Raw genomic sequence first — 17582 nt, 5'->3', positions numbered from 1 at the left:
TCTGGGACCAGTAAATTTTAGGTTCGGACTAGTTTAAAAATAGAATAACTGGGTATCTATATGTACATGGGTTAGAATCCCAGCCATCGCTTGTTTTCCTTCAGCAAGAAATTTATCCACACTCATTCATTCAGGCTCAATGAAATTTGACTATGTTATGGTATCAACATTGAAATCTGAACCATGGTTAAGTTCTCGAAATTTTATAACTTGAAAAAAATCTAAAGTATAAGGATTTATATTGGAGATGAGGGTCATCAATTATCACTGATCACCTTGTATGAGTTGCAGGACACATGATTAAGGCCAAAGGTCCTTTGAGGTAAACAAACTTAGCATTTTTTTATCAAATGAATGTTGTTCTGTGGAAATTTTCAACATTAATTTTCAAAGTGAGCACCACTGGTATTGCATAATGCAGGTGAGACTGCCAGGGGCATCCCACTTGTGCAGCACATGCATGTATGACATGGTCCTTTAAAGATATTCAAATCTTAAAGGAGAATGAAACTCTTGGAGCAAGTTAGCTTTTGTGAAAGTAGAAAAATCATAGAATAAGATCAACAAAAGTTTGAGTAAAATAGGACTAGCAATAGAAGAGTTATGAGCATTTGAATGTCGAGATCACTAATGCTATGGAGATCCTCCCGTTGGCAATGCGACCAAGATCTATGATGTCACAGATGAACAACTCTCCCCTTTTGGACACTGAAAATATACCCCAAAACATCTCTTTTTGCTCATTCTAATCATATGACAAACGATTCATCAATGATATGATGTTGTGAAACCTCTGTACTTGTCCTCTCATAAAGAGAACACCTCACATTGTGATATAGACTCTATAAAAGTGAGAATATAAGTGAAATAAGTACTAAAGTAATGAGGGAGTTGTACGTGTGTGACATCACAGATCTTGGTCGCATTGCCAATGGGAGGATCTACATGGCATTAGTGATCTCAATATTCAAATGCTCATAACTTTCTTGTTATTCATTCAATCTTCCTCAAACTTTCAACAATATGTTTCTTTGATTTTTATCTTTGATATGGATTCAGCTGGTTTCAAGGGTTTCATTCTCCTTTAAGATTTCATGTATTCCAGATAGATGCTTTTCTAATTAGCACATGTATATACATGTATGTACCTTCTATTTTTTCTATCATAGACATGCGGAGACCTTGACAATAACTTTGACGATGTGAAGCACACAACCCTCAGTGAGAGGGCGGCGATGCGGGAGGCAGCCCGGTGTCTGAAGTGTGCCGACGCCCCTTGTCAGAAGAGCTGCCCCACCCAGCTAGACATCAAAGCATTCATCACAAGCATCGCAAACAGGGTATGAAGACATTTACATGATTAATTTGTGCTAATTATTACCTGCAATATATTCACTTTATTGATACCGGTACATAAATGTATTGAATTGACATAGTGAAAGTTGACATGTGGCATTTTTGTTGAATTTCCTATTGCCATATGGTATGATTGTGTGCAATATCATCATGAATGATTAATCTTGTTATTGAGGTTTGAAACCACAGTATTTAAAATGTGTAAGCTTTCCCTATCAGTTGATGTAAAGAAGGAATGATATTTTTGTCAAATGGTCCCTAGTACGAAGAAGGATTGTACTTGACCGTTCTCATGTATGATGTTTTGGAGTTGTTTTTTTTTCTTTTGGGGCAGGGTATACTAACTTTGTTATTCAAATCATTCATTATGTAGAGCAAAAACTTTTGGAGGGAAGTTTTACTGTGAATTTATCAACAATTTGATCCTCTTATGTTCTCCTCTTTCATAAAGAAACGTATGTTAAGGAGGATGTTAGGTAATATTAACCTCTGCCTTGGATCAGTTCCGTCCACCTTGCCACATGACCAGAACCCAAGTTTATCTTTTACTGGGTAGTCAGTATACAACATCCTGTCTACATAATAATGTTAAGTGATGTCATTGACACGTAGCTTCTATCTAGATATACAAAACAGCATTGGCCAATTAGGATCATTGTTGCATATATGCATTTTATAAAAAAGACCAACCATTGACCAATCAAAATGTTTTTGTTTTTAAATTTAAGAGTTATTTTACATTAACGAAGAGATTGCACATAAATTGACCTGGTGGGTGTTTCATAAAGCGGTTCGTAAGATACAAATGATTTTACGCACGACTGGTGATCCTTTCTTGTGCTATGTGATATCCCTGTATAATTGATATATGACCTAAGAATATGTTCCAGGCGTGCGTAAAGTTGTGCGTAACTATACGAACAGCTATATGAAACACCCCCTGTAATAACTGAGAAAATATTTTAATACAAGTATATCATTATGGTGATGAAAATATATCAGAGGATAAATCAAAGGTGTCATTTTCATTATCATGAATGCTATGTAATCATGGATTTTTTAAATAATGGAATTTCATATTTTGCAAAGGAGTCATTCCCCATCAGCATGGTGCAATAACATTAAAAAAAAAAAATGTTGATAAAAAAACACTTTTTACAAATAACAAATTTGCAATAACAGTTAAAAGCTAAGTACTGAAATTGTTCAATTTGATTGGCTGATAGTAAACTTGGTTTAGATTTTGTGCATTTGTTATTATAACAAATCTTCGTCAAAAGATACCTTTGTCTTTTCCATGATATTCTTTAATATAGCCTTATCATATATTTGGGGCCTTTTATCGATGAACATGAATTTTGATGTTTAGAATATCAAAGAACACAGAATTTGCAGAGAAGAGAAAAGTGGGTAGAATAAGGAAGAACCATCTGACAGATCAACATTAAACATCTGTGGGCCATTTCATAAAGCTGTTCGTAAGCTAAGAGCGACTTTAAGAACGACTTTCTTACGCGCTAAACCATTTCCAATTAACATTTTGCTTTATACTATTTTCCACAATAAAGGATCACCAGTCGTTCTTAAAGTTGCTCTTAACTTTATACGAAGAGCTTTATGAAACACCCACCAGGCTCACATTTGTAATGTCAGTGATCTCATTCCCATACATCGTTCCTCTTTCTACCTGGGGAGCATTTCACAAAGCTGTTAGTATTAAGTTACAAGCGACTTTACGAACGACTGGTGATCCTTTCTTGGGTAAGTGATATACACCAAATATTTATCGATGATGATGTAGCACCTAACTTGACCTAAGAAAGGGTCACCAGTCTCTTGTAGAGTCGCTTGTAACTTAGGAACAGCTTTATGAAACACCTGCCTGGGGAGTGTTATATGAAGATTTTTGTCAGTGATGTTGTAAGCTACTGGTAATCCTTGCATCCGATTGGCCGAGAACAAATTAGTCAGTGGAAATCAATGACTGTAGGAATGCTCCCTTGATTCCCAACCCCTTTGCAGAACTACTACGGAGCCTCCAAAGCTATCTTCTCTGACAATCCCCTGGGCCTGACCTGTGGTATGGTGTGTCCTACCAGCGACCTCTGTGTCGGGGGTTGCAACCTTTACGCTTCGGAGGAGGGACCCATCAACATCGGTGGCCTTCAGCAGTTTGCCACAGAGGTGAGATGTGCCCTTGGAAATCTTGGGGTGTCACAAAGGGATTAGTCTGACTTGAGAGAGTTGCACTTAAATTTCATTGTTTGTGCAATATAAAAGGCATCACAGCAGACGCGCACTACTGCGCATTGATAAGATTGGGCGTTTCATATCGTGTGCACGTCAGCATTTAAGTGTTAGCACTTAATCTCTGTGAAACACCCTCGATGTATGTATTCCCCTTTGGAAGGGCCGATCCCTTGTCGATGACATATGATTAGTAGTTTCACTCCTTAATGCCATTTACACCAGATGCGCGTAAAGGAACATGTAATCTGTTCGATTCTTGTATAGATTTTGATTCATCCGTATCCCAACAGAATAGCACTTATAAATAGTCATATTTGTTGTTTAACCCTATATGCCTTTTATTGTCAGATATATTATTTTTCCAATTCTCTTTTTTCTATTCTATTTTGTATTTTGATGAAATTCTTTCTGGCATTAAAACCATATGCAGATCTATGTCATTCTAAATATCTTGTGCATCATGATTATTATCGCTGTGCTGGTATTCTGAAGAAAAAAAATCTCATAATTGTACTGTTTGGTACAGTCTGATTGTGTGTCCAATCCTTGACTCTGTGATATTCCCACAGATCTTCAAGGAGATGAAGATACCCCAAATACAGGACCCCGCCCTTCCAGCTCCCGCCGACCTACCAGACAGCTACCATTCCAAGGTTGCCCTGATCGGGTGCGGACCTGCCAGCATCAGCTGTGCCACCTTCCTGGCCCGTCTGGGATACACCGACCTGACTGTCTTCGAGAAGGAGGAGTACATCGGGGGTCTGAGTTCCTCCGAGATTCCACAGTTCAGGCTGCCTTACGAGGTGGTATCCTTTGAGGTGGATCAGATGAAAGACCTTGGAGTTAAGGTAAGTAATTCATTACTCCCCAGGGAGTAGAGAAAATGCACATTTGGGGTATAACCTCCTCTGAGATTCTATTAACACGTGTAGCTCAGTTCTGTTGACATTTAATCAAAGAAAGTTCATATCCACAGCACCTCATCCTTTGTTGTTTGTTCTCCCCAGGTCGAGCTGAAAAAGGGTCTCGGTATGAACAACATGACATTAGAATCTCTAAGAAGTACTGGCTATGAAGCTGTCTTTTTAGGAATTGGCCTTCCCGAGGCAAAGAGGGCATCGATCTTCCAGGACCTGACTGTTGAACAGGGTTTTTACACGTCCAAGGATTTCTTACCCAAAGTATCTGTGGCCAGTAAAGCAGGTATGATAACCAAATAGTACAGGATGTTTTTTTTTTGTTCTTGCGATCTTTGAAATGGTAAAAATATTGCTATAGAAGTGTTTTGAAATAACAGAATTTGACAAAACTTGATTTTGTATCTGAATGAAGTGTATGAATTGTTGTCCTTGTCGTGTTGGCATGTCTGTTGTTCTATAATAGGCATTCATTCATAATCAGATTATTTACAGCATGAAAATTCATAATCATCATTATTCTTGCTCTTCATGAAATAGAACATCGATAATGAATTAAATCATATATAAGTTTTTTGTCTAAAGTATGTTTGTATGTTACAAGTGTATTCCATTAATACTGGTCCAAGCGGAAAAGCTGCAAACATCTTGCCAGATGGGGTGCTGTTTGTTGCGCAACTCTGGTATCGGATGACCGGTTTACTGAGGGGGGAATCTTGATACTCTCCGCCACTCTGGAAAGTTTATTGCTTCTCTGGAGCTATCTTCGTGTAGTTTATTATGAAATGTCATTTATTTATTGGTTAATAGATTCTATTTTACCCTTGTCATTTTCATAGGAATGTGTGCTTGCAAGTCTTCTCTACCACAGCTCCATGGGAGTGTGATAGTCTTAGGAGCAGGGGACACCGCCTTTGATTGTGCTACATCAGCCCTCCGCTGCGGGGCTAGACGTGTCTTCATTGTATTCCGCAAGGGTTTCACAACCATACGAGCTGTTCCCGAAGAGGTAAAAGCTTCATTCACATTTGTTATTTTTGTTTTGTTGATTATGGTGTTAACACCATCTTCATGGTCGTCATCAATCCTCACCATCTCCATTATCATCATCATCGTCATCATCGTCATCATCATCATCATCAACACCACCACCATCATCGTCATCATCATCATCACCATCATCATCATCATCACCATCATCATCATCATTATCATCATCACCATCATCATCATCACCATCATCATCAACCCCTACTACCACTTGAATCCTCATTGTCCTATTCTTTCCTTTTTCGCTTCCTCTTCTTTCTCTCCCTACCCCTTCCTTCCTATTCAAGCTCCTCCACTCCTCGATCCTCATCTTCTCCATCATCATCATCGTCACCACCACCACCACCATCATCATCATTATCATCATCATCATCATCACCATCATCATCAACCCCTACTACCACTTGAATCCTCATGGTCCTATTTCTTTCCTCTTTTCACATCTTTCTTCTTTCTCTCCCTACCCCTTCACTCCTTGTTCTTCATTTCCCACCTCTCCTACTCCTCCCACCTCCTGTCCCTTCTCGTCCATTCTTCCTTCTGCTTATTTTCACCCCCCCCCCCCCCCCGTTTTCGTTTTTCTTCCGAAATAAAAAATATTTTTACTACTGTCAGATATATCTACAGGTAGTTTTAAAAAGGAGTCACCCTTTATAGATGATTGGCTACCCACATAGTTTATTCATTCTAAAAGATTTTAACATTTCTACTTGTCAAGGTTGAGGTTTACCACATTTTTACTCCCAACTTATGCTGGCTGAAGCTGACAAGCTTTGATAGTTTTCATGTTATGTCATTGGTATCATCCATCATGTCATTGTCAGTCTGTGTCACTATATGTTGAGGAAGATTGCTTGCTTTTGAATATAGATTTATAAGGTTTGCACAGTGTGATTGTGTGAAAGGCAAACTTCTTGAAGTAAATAGAAAAAAAAAAACACATGGACCACGTATGAAAAGTCGATAAAGTTGAAATATAGTTCAAATTTTAGTCATGCAAAAACAGTGTTAGAGAAACTTTTTTTTTTCATGTGACCGTTGTTTTCTTTTATTTGTTTGTAAAGTCGAATGTAATATCAGATGATAAACTCAATGTCCCATATTCTGAACTCTGGTGGGTGTTTCATAAAGCTGTTCGTAAGATACAAATGACTTTACGCACGACTGGTGATCCTTTCTTGTGCTAAGTGATATCCCTATGTAATTGAGTTACAATGTATGACCCAAGAACATGTTCCAGTCGTGCGTAAAGTCGTTCGTAACTTTACAAACAGCTTTATGAAACACCCACCTGGGGGCCGTTTCATAAAGCTGTTCGTAAGTTAAAGGACAAGTCCACCCCAACAAAAAGTTGATTTGAATAAAAAGAGAAAAATCCAACAAGCATAACACTGAAAATTTCATCAAAATCGGATGTAAAAGAAGAAAGTTAGGACATTTTAAAGTTGCGCTTAATTTCACAAAACAGTTATTTATGCACATCCTGGCTGGTATGCAAATGAGGAAATTATGACGTCATCCACTCACTATTTCTTTTGTATTTTATTATATGAAATATGAAAAATTCGAATTTTCTCCTCATTGTCAAGTGATACAATGATTAATTATTCCCTGAACATGTGGAATTAGCATTGTTTGATACTATATGGTTCAGTCAAGTTGGTCCTTATTGTCAAATCTATAAAAAATGAAATATTGTATAATTCAAACAATGAAAAACAAAAGAAATAGTGAGTGATGGACATCATCGACTGAGTCACCTAGTTGTGCATATCACTGTTTTGTGAAAAATAAGTGAAACTTTAGAATGTCATAACTTTCTTATTTTACATCCGATTTTGATGAAATTTTCAGCACTATGCTAGTTTGATTTTTCTCTATTAATTCAATTTAGCATTTTCCTGGGGTGGACTTGACCTTTAAGAGCGACTTTAAGAATGACTGGTGATCCTATCTTACGTCCTTAACCATCGCCCATGAATATATCATTAACCACAAGAAAGGATCACCAGTCGTTCTTAAAGTCGCTCTTAACTTACGAACAGCTTTATGAAACACCCACCTGGTTTCAAGTAGTGGTTTGATTATGGATAGCCAATTTTCACACATATCTCTATGAACAGTACAGTTCAATTTATCAGCTCAATTTTGACACTCAAATCATTCATAACTGACTGGGAATAATTTTTGAATTTGTTCTCTTCATCATTAATACATGAGGAAAGAGCCAAGTGAAGTTAGAAAACATGTAATGTGAACATGAATACCTCTTGGCTTCCCATGATTTCAACACTTGAGTTTAGAGCATGGCCTATAAAGTTAAACCCAGGCTTCAGGAAACCAATTAATGCATTTTTGTCACAGGCTGAGAAAATAAGCAAGGCGCGTGAATAGATATCGCGGAAGAGGTTTATGGTACACCATGTGTAAAGTCCTGGAAAAGGACTGAGATAAGAGAAGTGGATAGAATTGGAGGTGAATTGGAAAGGCGAGAAAGTGGAGGTTTTAAAGTAGAGTATTCTTTTCAAAATGAGTGTAGTCAGTAAACCAGGTAGCCGTTTCATAAAGCTGTTCGTAAGTAAAGAGCGACTTTAAGAACGACTGGTGATCCTTTCTTGTGGTAAATGATGTTCACCTTTCTTATTTAGCGTGTAAGAAAGGATCACCAGTCGTTCTTAAAGTCGCTCTTAACTTACGAACAGCTTTATGAAACACCAACCAGGGTGCCGTTTTCATAAAGCTGTTCGTAAGTTAAGAGCGACTTCAAGAACGACTGGTGATCCTTTCTTACGCGCTAAACCATCGCCAATTCAATATACAACTTACCTGAAGAAGGGACCACCAGTCGTTCTTAAAGTCGCTCTTAACTTACGAACAGCTTAATGAAACACCAACCAGGGTGCCGTTTCATAAAGCTGTTCGTAAGTTAAGAGCGACTTTAAGAACGACTGGTGATCCTTTCTTACGCGCTAAACCATCGCCAATTCAATATACAACTTACCTGAAGAAGGGATCACCAGTCGTTCTTAAAGTCGCTCTTAACTTACGAACAGCTTTATGAAGCACCCACCAGGAGGAGTGGAAAGCTGGGTAGTAAGGCAGGCTTGAGAAGGTGAGAGAATGCGGGATTGAGTGGGCGAATAGAGTAGTAGCAGGAGCAGAAGAGTAGACTCTTAATACATTTGTGAGTTTTTATTTGGACACCTTTTTTGCCTGTGCTTATGTAGTTTCAAATGTTAAAAACTTTGCAAATGATGTTTTTTAAATGCAACAGCTCAAGTGTGAAAACTTAAGTTATCAGTTTGGTGAACATCTATTCATACAGTTGATCATGTCCTAGAAGTTTTTAGTAAACAGACCATCAGACATTCAGAGGCATAAAGTCAGGTCAATGAAAATAAATAGGGTGGTTAGTTTCACATTATACAAACTTTCAGTTAACTTGGCGCTATTCACATCAGAAAGTCTCAAACACTGAACAATGGACCTGACCAAATTTACTTAGTTGTGCCTACAATTGCGGCTATTGCAAATAGATAGTTCAAAGTTCACTTCAATTGAAGCTTGAAAAAGTAGTAGTATGTGTAAAGAATGAGTATGTTTGGTCCTATGTGGTTTGTGTACTGGAGAGAATATTTGCTTACCTATTTTAATTGTGTAATGGTGATATGATATGATGAAAGTAGTGGTGGTAATGATGATTTTGATGATGATGATGATAATGGATTATGGTATGGGTGATGATGATGATGTTGGTGATGATGATGATTTATTATGGTGGTGGTGATGATGATGATGATGATGATGGTGAAGATGATGTTGATGATGATGGTGATGATTTGGATGATGATGATGATGGTGAAGATGGTGAAGATGATGTTGATGATGATGATGATCATGGTGATGATGGTGATGGTGTAGATGATGATGATGGTGATGGTGATGATGATGACGATGATGATGACGATGACGATGATGATGATGGTGATGATGATGGTGAAGATGATGTTGATGTGGATGTTTATGATGATGGTGATGGTGATCTTAATGAATATGTTGATAGTTATGATGATGGGGATATAATTATAATGATGGTGTAATATATGACCACACATTTCCATGCAGTATTAAGTCGGTAATACAATTGATTTGATTTGATAAAAGGCCTTGATTGTCTCCTTCTCTTGTAGATGGATGTTGCGAAAGAAGAGCGATGCGAGTTCATGCCATTCCTCTCGCCCCGCAAGGTGATTCTAAAGGGTGGACGCATCGCTGCTCTTGAGCTCTGCCGAACGGAACAAGATGATGAGGATAACTGGATAGAAGATGAGGAACAAACGACCCGTCTCAAGGCTGATTTTATCATCTCTGCGTTTGGGTCTACTCTGCTCAATGAAGAAGGTTGGTCGATGAATCAAATCTGTACATGAAGGGAATGCTATTTTGAGTCTCGCAGTGGGGGGGGGGGTGGCAATTAAAATTATTGATATCAAAATGTTTTTATGTTTTATCTTCTAATTTCTTGTGTATTGATTTGTCATTTTTCTTTCAATGAAAATTGACTGCGATATATTTCCAATCATAAACATGAAAAATTTATTGAATTTTCATTAGTAAAAGTAAAATATTGACTCACTTTGTATTTTGGCTATAAATGAAATTTGCAAGCAAAGGTCATGAAACAACACAATGCAAACCTTTCTCGTTACAGATTTATGGCAAAAGAATTTTGAGTGGGCGTAACTTGGGACCATTAGGGTTACGTCTGTAGAGCAACCCTTTGGAAGTGCTCCTTTTTACTACAATTTTGTTAACCAACTTTATTAGGAAGAACTTGAAAGGTCACACTGATGGTTTCTTTAAATTAGCCTTCATTAAAGATGAATTAAAGAAGATGCTGTAACCACTGATTTCATGAAAAGTCTGTGAAACCAGGGTTAATTGACTCTATATATTGTAGATCTAGATTCGGTACAGTTTCATTGACCGATCTTTGTGAAATCATGAAATCAAAGCTGAAAAACGATCACTCTGAAGATCACCAACATAGATAAGCACATGTGGGACAGTGTATTATAAGTGCTTTAAAAAATTCCTACGTCAGGCTGGAATACCATGCTTGTTTTGCTAATATCTAGAGCTGCAATTACATTAAACAATTTCTTCCAGAATCCTTTGCCTCATTTTTTTTTTGAATATTCAGACTCTTATTAGTGGTCATTTGATTTATAGATTCTGACCAAACTCATTTTGAAATTGTTTCCCCAACTGGCATTTATCTATCAAATACTCTTCTTTATTTCTTTAATTTCACTCTCCAGTCAAGGCAGCTCTGTCGCCGATCACCTTCAATAAGTGGGGTCTCCCAGAGGTATCCTCAGACACCATGCAGTCCAGTGAACCGTGGGCATTCTGTGGGGGAGACTTGGGAGGCGTCGCTCAGACCACAGTGGAATCGGTCAACGACGGCAAGACAGCCGCTTGGTTCATGCACAAATACCTACAGGTGATTTATAAAGTCTTGTGGAATATTCATCATTTTATAAAGGGTAACTGTTATTGAGAGATTACCTCCCACCAAAAAAAATACAAAATAAAAATTAATGAAAAAAAATAAAATAAAAAATAATGAATGAATGAATGAACGAACAAACAAACAAACAAATGAATGAACAAATAAATAAATGAATGAATGAATGGATAAATAAATAAGTAAATAATAATAATAATATGTCCATTTATAAAGCGCAGTTACTATGTGCATAATTATACTCAACTGTGCATTGATACTTGGTATCATATTACCTCGGCTGTAGCTGAGCCGCCATATTAATAGGTGCTAAAGTGTTCAAGGAAGAAATCCTACCGGGCACCCATTCACCTCACCTGGATCGAGTGCAGCACAATGTAGATAAATTTCTTGCCAAAGGAAATTACACTAGGCTAGGATTCGAACCCACGACCCTCTGTTTCAAATGAATGAATGAATGAACAAACAAATAAATAAATGAAAAATAAATGAATGAATGAATGAAGGAATGAATGGATAAATAGATGAATAAATAATAATATTATTATTATTATTATTATTATTAATTTCGGCAGTGAAAAGTATAGAAATTGGTACAGTGAAGTACAACACATAATAAACATAACAGAGTATAGATTGAGCACCCACTGGACTGCCAGGGTCAAATAAAGTTAACTGAATTACTGTAGTCAATGAAGACCATTTGACCCTATCCAGTGGGTGCTTACATAAAACAGAAGCGGATAAAAGAGTGAGTATGAACAAAAAGGTTTAAGATCAATTATAATAGAATAACAGAATATGTCCATTTATAAAGCGCAGTTACTATGTGTATATACTCAACTGTGCATTAATACTTGGTATCATATTACCCCAGCTGTAGCTGAGCCGCCATATTAATAGGTGCTAAAGCGTTAAAGGAATAAATCCTACCGGGCACCTCACCTGAATCAAGTGCAGCACAATGTGGATACATTTCTTGCCAAAGGAAATTACGCTAGGCTGGGATTCGAACCCACAACCCTCTGTTTCAAATAAATGAATGAATGAACATGAATGAACGAACGAACGAACGAATACATGCATGCATATCATGCATGAATCAATGAATGAATGAAAAATTAAAAAAATTAGTGAATGAAATTTATACAATGCTCAGATTGGCAGAGTTATCCTGTGAAGAACTGCTGAAAAATATCTCTTTCTACACAAAGGGGTGCAAAGTCTACCTTCAATTCTTAAAATTTGTTAGATATTTGGTGTATTATGTAATTTATATGGGAAATTATGTAATCGTAGACACACAGAATCAATGATATAAGTCTGTGTGGAGTGTCTTATCTCTTTTCCATTGAATTGTATATTGGTATAAAATAAAGAGATAATTTTAGAGCTCTGGTCATGTGAGCATGAGTGCTTGCTTCATACAGCATGAAAGGAACTTGAAGTTTTGCTTGTGTGCTCAAGATCTAAAATTAAGTTGTAGTTTCCATCTATAATGAAGAGAACAAAGAAACAAACAATTGTGAAACCAAATGTATTTGCAAAAAACTATCAGTGTCTTTTCACATACGGTTTATCTACAAGTTTCCATTCTGTGTGAAAGGAGCTATCATGAACTGAATTTCATACACAACTTGGAGAGGTGGATAGCTTGAACATATCCGGTTTTGTCATGTTGATAACAAAATACACTGATGCAATAAGGTACATGTGCTTATTGCGGCACTGCACACAGAAATTAGTTTATGGGACTGCACACATGTCTGGCCTGAACATGCTTCAGTAGTTCTGCTCGTGTTTGAGTATCACAGTAATGAATTTCGACATGAATTCTCTGTACTAGTCCTGCTTGTTCTTATGTGTCAAATTAATGATTTATGAATGATAATGTTAAATATATGATCTGCCTTATCATAAATATTTTGTTATGTTTGCTCTGGATAAAAAGTATGAATTACAAAAAATAATAATAATGATGATCATGATGGTGGTTAAGATGATGATGGTGATGATGATGATGATGATGTTGATGATGGTGGTGATGGTGATGATGATGATGATGGTGGTTAAGATGATGATGGTGGTTAAGATGATGATGGTGGTTAAGATGATGATGGTGATGATGTTGATGGTGGAGATGATGATGATGATGGTGATGATGGTGATGATGATGATTATGGTGATGGTAATGATGATGATGGTGATCTTAAATCATAATACTTTTTATATTCTTCAGTCTCTTCATGGCATACCGGTTCCCAGTACCCCTGCCCTGCCTAAATTCTACACCCCTATTGACCTGGTAGACACCAGCGTGGACATATGTGGACTCAAGTTCCCTAACCCTTATGGGCTGGCCAGTGCCCCGCCCACCACCTCTGCCCCCATGATCAGACGTGCCTTTGAAGCAGGATGGGGCTTCGCCGTCACCAAGACATACTCGTTGGATAAGGTCAGTGTGCGATTTCTATCTCTCTGCATCATGTTACAATTACATGTACATGTAGAGGATTTTGAAATATAGGGGGCACAAAGAGCACATTTTGTAAAAGAGTTAGGGAAGATGATAATTTTCTAAGAATGAGATGTAAGTAATATGTATCTTCAGTGTGTGATTCTCAAACTATTGAAGGGGGGGGGTGTCCCCTGCACCCCGCCTGAATCTGCCTCTGCATGTACATGTACTGTATATCCTATGAAAGGCTAGCTAACTTTTAGAAGAGGATTTGACCCACAAGAAGAAGAAGAAGAGTAAGAAAAAGAAGAATTATTTATATAGCGCCATCTATCTAGAAGTAATCGATTCCGAGGCACATTGTTATTTTCAATATGACTGCATTGTGTTTTGTATGCATATAAGACATTGAAAAAATTTCCACCAAATTTTGATAGTTTTGCACTATCCTAGTTTCTGCAATTTAGATAGTCCATCTGCCTCTCACTGTATTTTCTTTGTATCATCAGGACTTTGTGACCAACATATCGCCTCGCATCGTCCGCGGGACCACCTCCGGGAACATGTACGGGCCAGGTCAGGGGTCGTTCCTCAACATTGAGCTGATCAGTGAGAAGACTGCTGCGTACTGGTGTAAGATTGTCACAGAGCTCAAGAGGGACTTCCCCGATCGCATCGTCATCGCGAGTATCATGTGCAGCTTCAACAAGGATGACTGGACCAAACTGGCCAAGATGTCTGAGGTTTGTTCATGATCGAAAGATCCAAGTTTTATCAAAACATATGACAGCAGCCTGACGGGTGATTTGACTGTGTTTCACGAAACAAAATAAAGATACAAAAGGCGCCCACGTCATTACCCTGGCTATAGCCTGACTGGCCATCCCATGGTGCACAAACATTTTGAGGAATATTCCTGCCAGGTACCCATTTACCTCACCTCAGGTGAATGCAGTATAATTAATGTGCACTGTATCATTATAGCAAGTTTAAAGATAATTTGCAATGAAATGACCTTCACCATATGACCCTTGACCTTGTACTACTTAACAATAGCCTTCAACTGATCTTTGTGGCCTTTGTACCTTGACAGGAAGCTGGTGCCGATACCCTAGAGTTGAACCTGTCTTGCCCTCATGGTATGGATGAGAGGGGAATGGGTCTCGCATGTGGACAAGCCCAGAGCTTGTACTTAACATTAGCAATTAATTGATCGTTGTGACCTTTGAACTCTGACCTTGACAGGAAGCTGGTGCCGATGCCCTAGAGTTGAACCTGTCTTGCCCTCATGGTATGGGTGAGAGGGGAATGGGTCTCGCATGTGGGCAGGATCCGGAGCTTGTTCTGAACATCTGCCGCTGGGTGAGAGCAGCGATCAAGATTCCCTTCTTCGCCAAGCTGACACCCAACGTGACCAACATTGTGGACATTGCCAGAGCAGCCAAAGAAGGTACGATGACATTTGATATTTGCACCTTCCCTTTAAGATATTAGGGAGTTTTCACAATGGCAACAGGGACAGATTCTGCAACATGGTAAATCTATTGAAAATGCAAGTCAGATCACGAACAGCTGAGAGGTATAGGTCTTCATAAAAAAAATGATGAACCGGAACAGCAGATCGTTCTAAGATTCGGACCGGACGGAAAATTGCAAATATGTTGTTTGTCAAGGGTCCAGGATGACACTGCTGTTTTGGTTCACTGTTTTTCGACAAAGACTGCTTTGTTATATAGGGCTTTCGACAATATATTCTCTACGTTCCAGAAAGCGTCTGCGTAGTGGTTGTGAGAACTCCCTAATGTACCATCCATTCCTCTACCATCTTTACATCTTAGATCCTGTTAGCATAATGACTCGTTGATTGTCTTAGATCATTTACATTCAATTTAATACTTTGTTCTTTATTGAAAAAAGCAAGGTATGACTTACAATCCATCTTTGATAGACCCTGGAAATGTAATTATTTTGTTGATGTTCCTAGATCACCTTCTCTTATTTTCAATTTGATATGTTGATCTTTATTGGAAAGAGGAAAGTATGATTTACATGTTAGAACAAGTAAACATGTTCATGTGTTGATTATCTCAGAATTTCTTATTATTTTTAATTTGATGTTTTGTTCTTTATTGGAAGAAGCACAGATTTTGATTATATCACAATCTGCAAGAATATCATAATAAAAGTTCCAAGATTGCTGATGCTAGTTGTCCAACATGGCTCTGAATACAGCAGCATATTTAGGTTCATGATGCAGAATTTCAATAACACCCACCTCCATTATCTTGGTTTGTGCAGGCAATGCTGACGGGGTAACCGCCACCAACACGGTATCCGGACTCATGGGGCTGAAGGCCAACTCCAACGCCTGGCCGGCCATCGGCAAGCAGAAGAAGACCACGTACGGAGGAGTCTCTGGCAACGCCATCCGACCCATCGCACTCAAGGCTGTTTCCGCCATAGCAAATAATATCCCCGGTTTCCCTATCCTTGCCACCGGAGGCATCGACTCCGCAGAAGCCGCCTTGCAGTTCCTCCATGCAGGGGCTAGTGCTGTTCAGGTATGCTTGAAGGATTTGGTATCCATTTCCTCTTCCGGGAGATGTTCTGATTTAAGATAGACTACAGTCTTTAACCCGAGGTACAATTTAAACTTCTTTCTGAGAATATGGGCCAATGGGTACAGCCTAACTTGAAATTAGACAAAATGGTAAATGGACCAAATGGCAATGGAAACAAATGTTACGAGAATTGATTGTATTTTTTAATAACTTTTAAAAATAAAATATTTGCCATATATACAATAATTGACAAGAGAGTAGTAGCAACTTGTCACTTGACAGAAACAGATTCCGAATTACCCATCAACTTGGCTCTTAAATCTTATACATGTACATGTATACGGATGTGGTGCTCTTTTGTGACTTTTGCTTGCTTAGAGTTAAAACCCAGTCAACATAAGGGCCTCGTAATGGAAAGGTTAGCAATTAATCACTAAATGAAATGGCCTATCAAGATCATCCTTGCATGCGCACTTTGTTCAGTAGAGTGACCAGGAACCAATCAGAATTGTTCTTTCAAATTGGCGATTAAATCACTAACCTTTGTTTTACGGGGCTCTGCTCTCCTTGTCCAGGTGTGCAGTGCCATCCAGAACCAAGACTTCACATTGATAGAGGACTATGTGACAGGGTTGAAGGCATTGCTGTACCTGGAGAGTTTGGACGGACTAGGAGATTGGGATGGTCAGAGCCCACCTACGGTCAGGCACCAGAAAGGCAAGCCAGTCAGGGTGGCCGACGTCATTGGCAAGGTGAAGTCGGGAATAATGATGATGATGGTGTTGGTGGTGATGGTGGCAGTGCTGCTGGTGGTGGTAGTGGTGATGATTGTGATGATGAAGATAGTGATGTTGATTATGATAATGATGATGGTGATGATGATGATGATGATGAAGTTGGTAATGATGATGATGATGACAATGATGACGATGATCATCATCATGAAGGTGATGAATACGATTTTCATTATTACAAGTTGTGTAAAATGTCAATGATAATGATAATGCAGACACTAGATATGAGTCAAGAAGAACAGGACATCTTGAAAATTCATCACGGCAGTGATGGAATATATATTTGACAAAGATACCCGTTTCTGCATAATAAATCAGACAACATTTCATCATTGCGCAAATTGTTGGAAATTTTTGTTCATTACTTGGAAGAGCTTTGCTGTTATGAAGGTAAATGCAAGGTGCTTCTTTTTCTCTCTGTATAGCATCTTCCATCCTTTGGTCCTTACCAAGAGGAGAGGATAAAGGCGGTGGCTTCCTACAAACGCAACCTAGACCTGACTGGTGATGATGAGCAGCCCGAAGCCCAGAGACCTGCTAGACAACCCAAGAAACCTATCCCAACTATCAGGGTGAGTGAATGAAGAAAACACTTTTTGTGTCAAATGAAGCAAATTTTCATCTTTTCACAATCAATTTGGTTTTGACCTTGTGAGCTTTTGCCTG

General features: G+C 38.4%; 1 protein-coding gene across 1 annotated transcript in view; it reads left to right on the top strand.

The window, feature by feature from the left end:
- Positions 1–17582, top strand: part of LOC129270931 (dihydropyrimidine dehydrogenase [NADP(+)]-like) — a 33624-nt gene that overhangs the window by 11233 nt on the left and 4809 nt on the right. Inside the window, exons 3-15 of the mRNA XM_064106925.1 lie at positions 1170–1340; positions 3379–3540; positions 4176–4454; positions 4614–4809; positions 5363–5532; positions 9764–9974; positions 10895–11079; positions 13343–13558; positions 14071–14304; positions 14807–15011; positions 15860–16122; positions 16698–16874; positions 17342–17488. Of these exons, the coding sequence (XP_063962995.1) occupies positions 1170–1340; positions 3379–3540; positions 4176–4454; positions 4614–4809; positions 5363–5532; positions 9764–9974; positions 10895–11079; positions 13343–13558; positions 14071–14304; positions 14807–15011; positions 15860–16122; positions 16698–16874; positions 17342–17488 (2616 nt within the window). The remainder of the gene's footprint in view (positions 1–1169; positions 1341–3378; positions 3541–4175; positions 4455–4613; positions 4810–5362; positions 5533–9763; positions 9975–10894; positions 11080–13342; positions 13559–14070; positions 14305–14806; positions 15012–15859; positions 16123–16697; positions 16875–17341; positions 17489–17582) is intronic.

Source organism: Lytechinus pictus, chromosome 11 (genome assembly GCF_037042905.1).
Source record: "Lytechinus pictus isolate F3 Inbred chromosome 11, Lp3.0, whole genome shotgun sequence".
NCBI lineage: Eukaryota > Metazoa > Echinodermata > Echinoidea > Temnopleuroida > Toxopneustidae > Lytechinus > Lytechinus pictus.
Note: the sequence above shows the minus strand (reverse complement) of the source record. Positions and strands in the feature narration are given on the sequence as shown.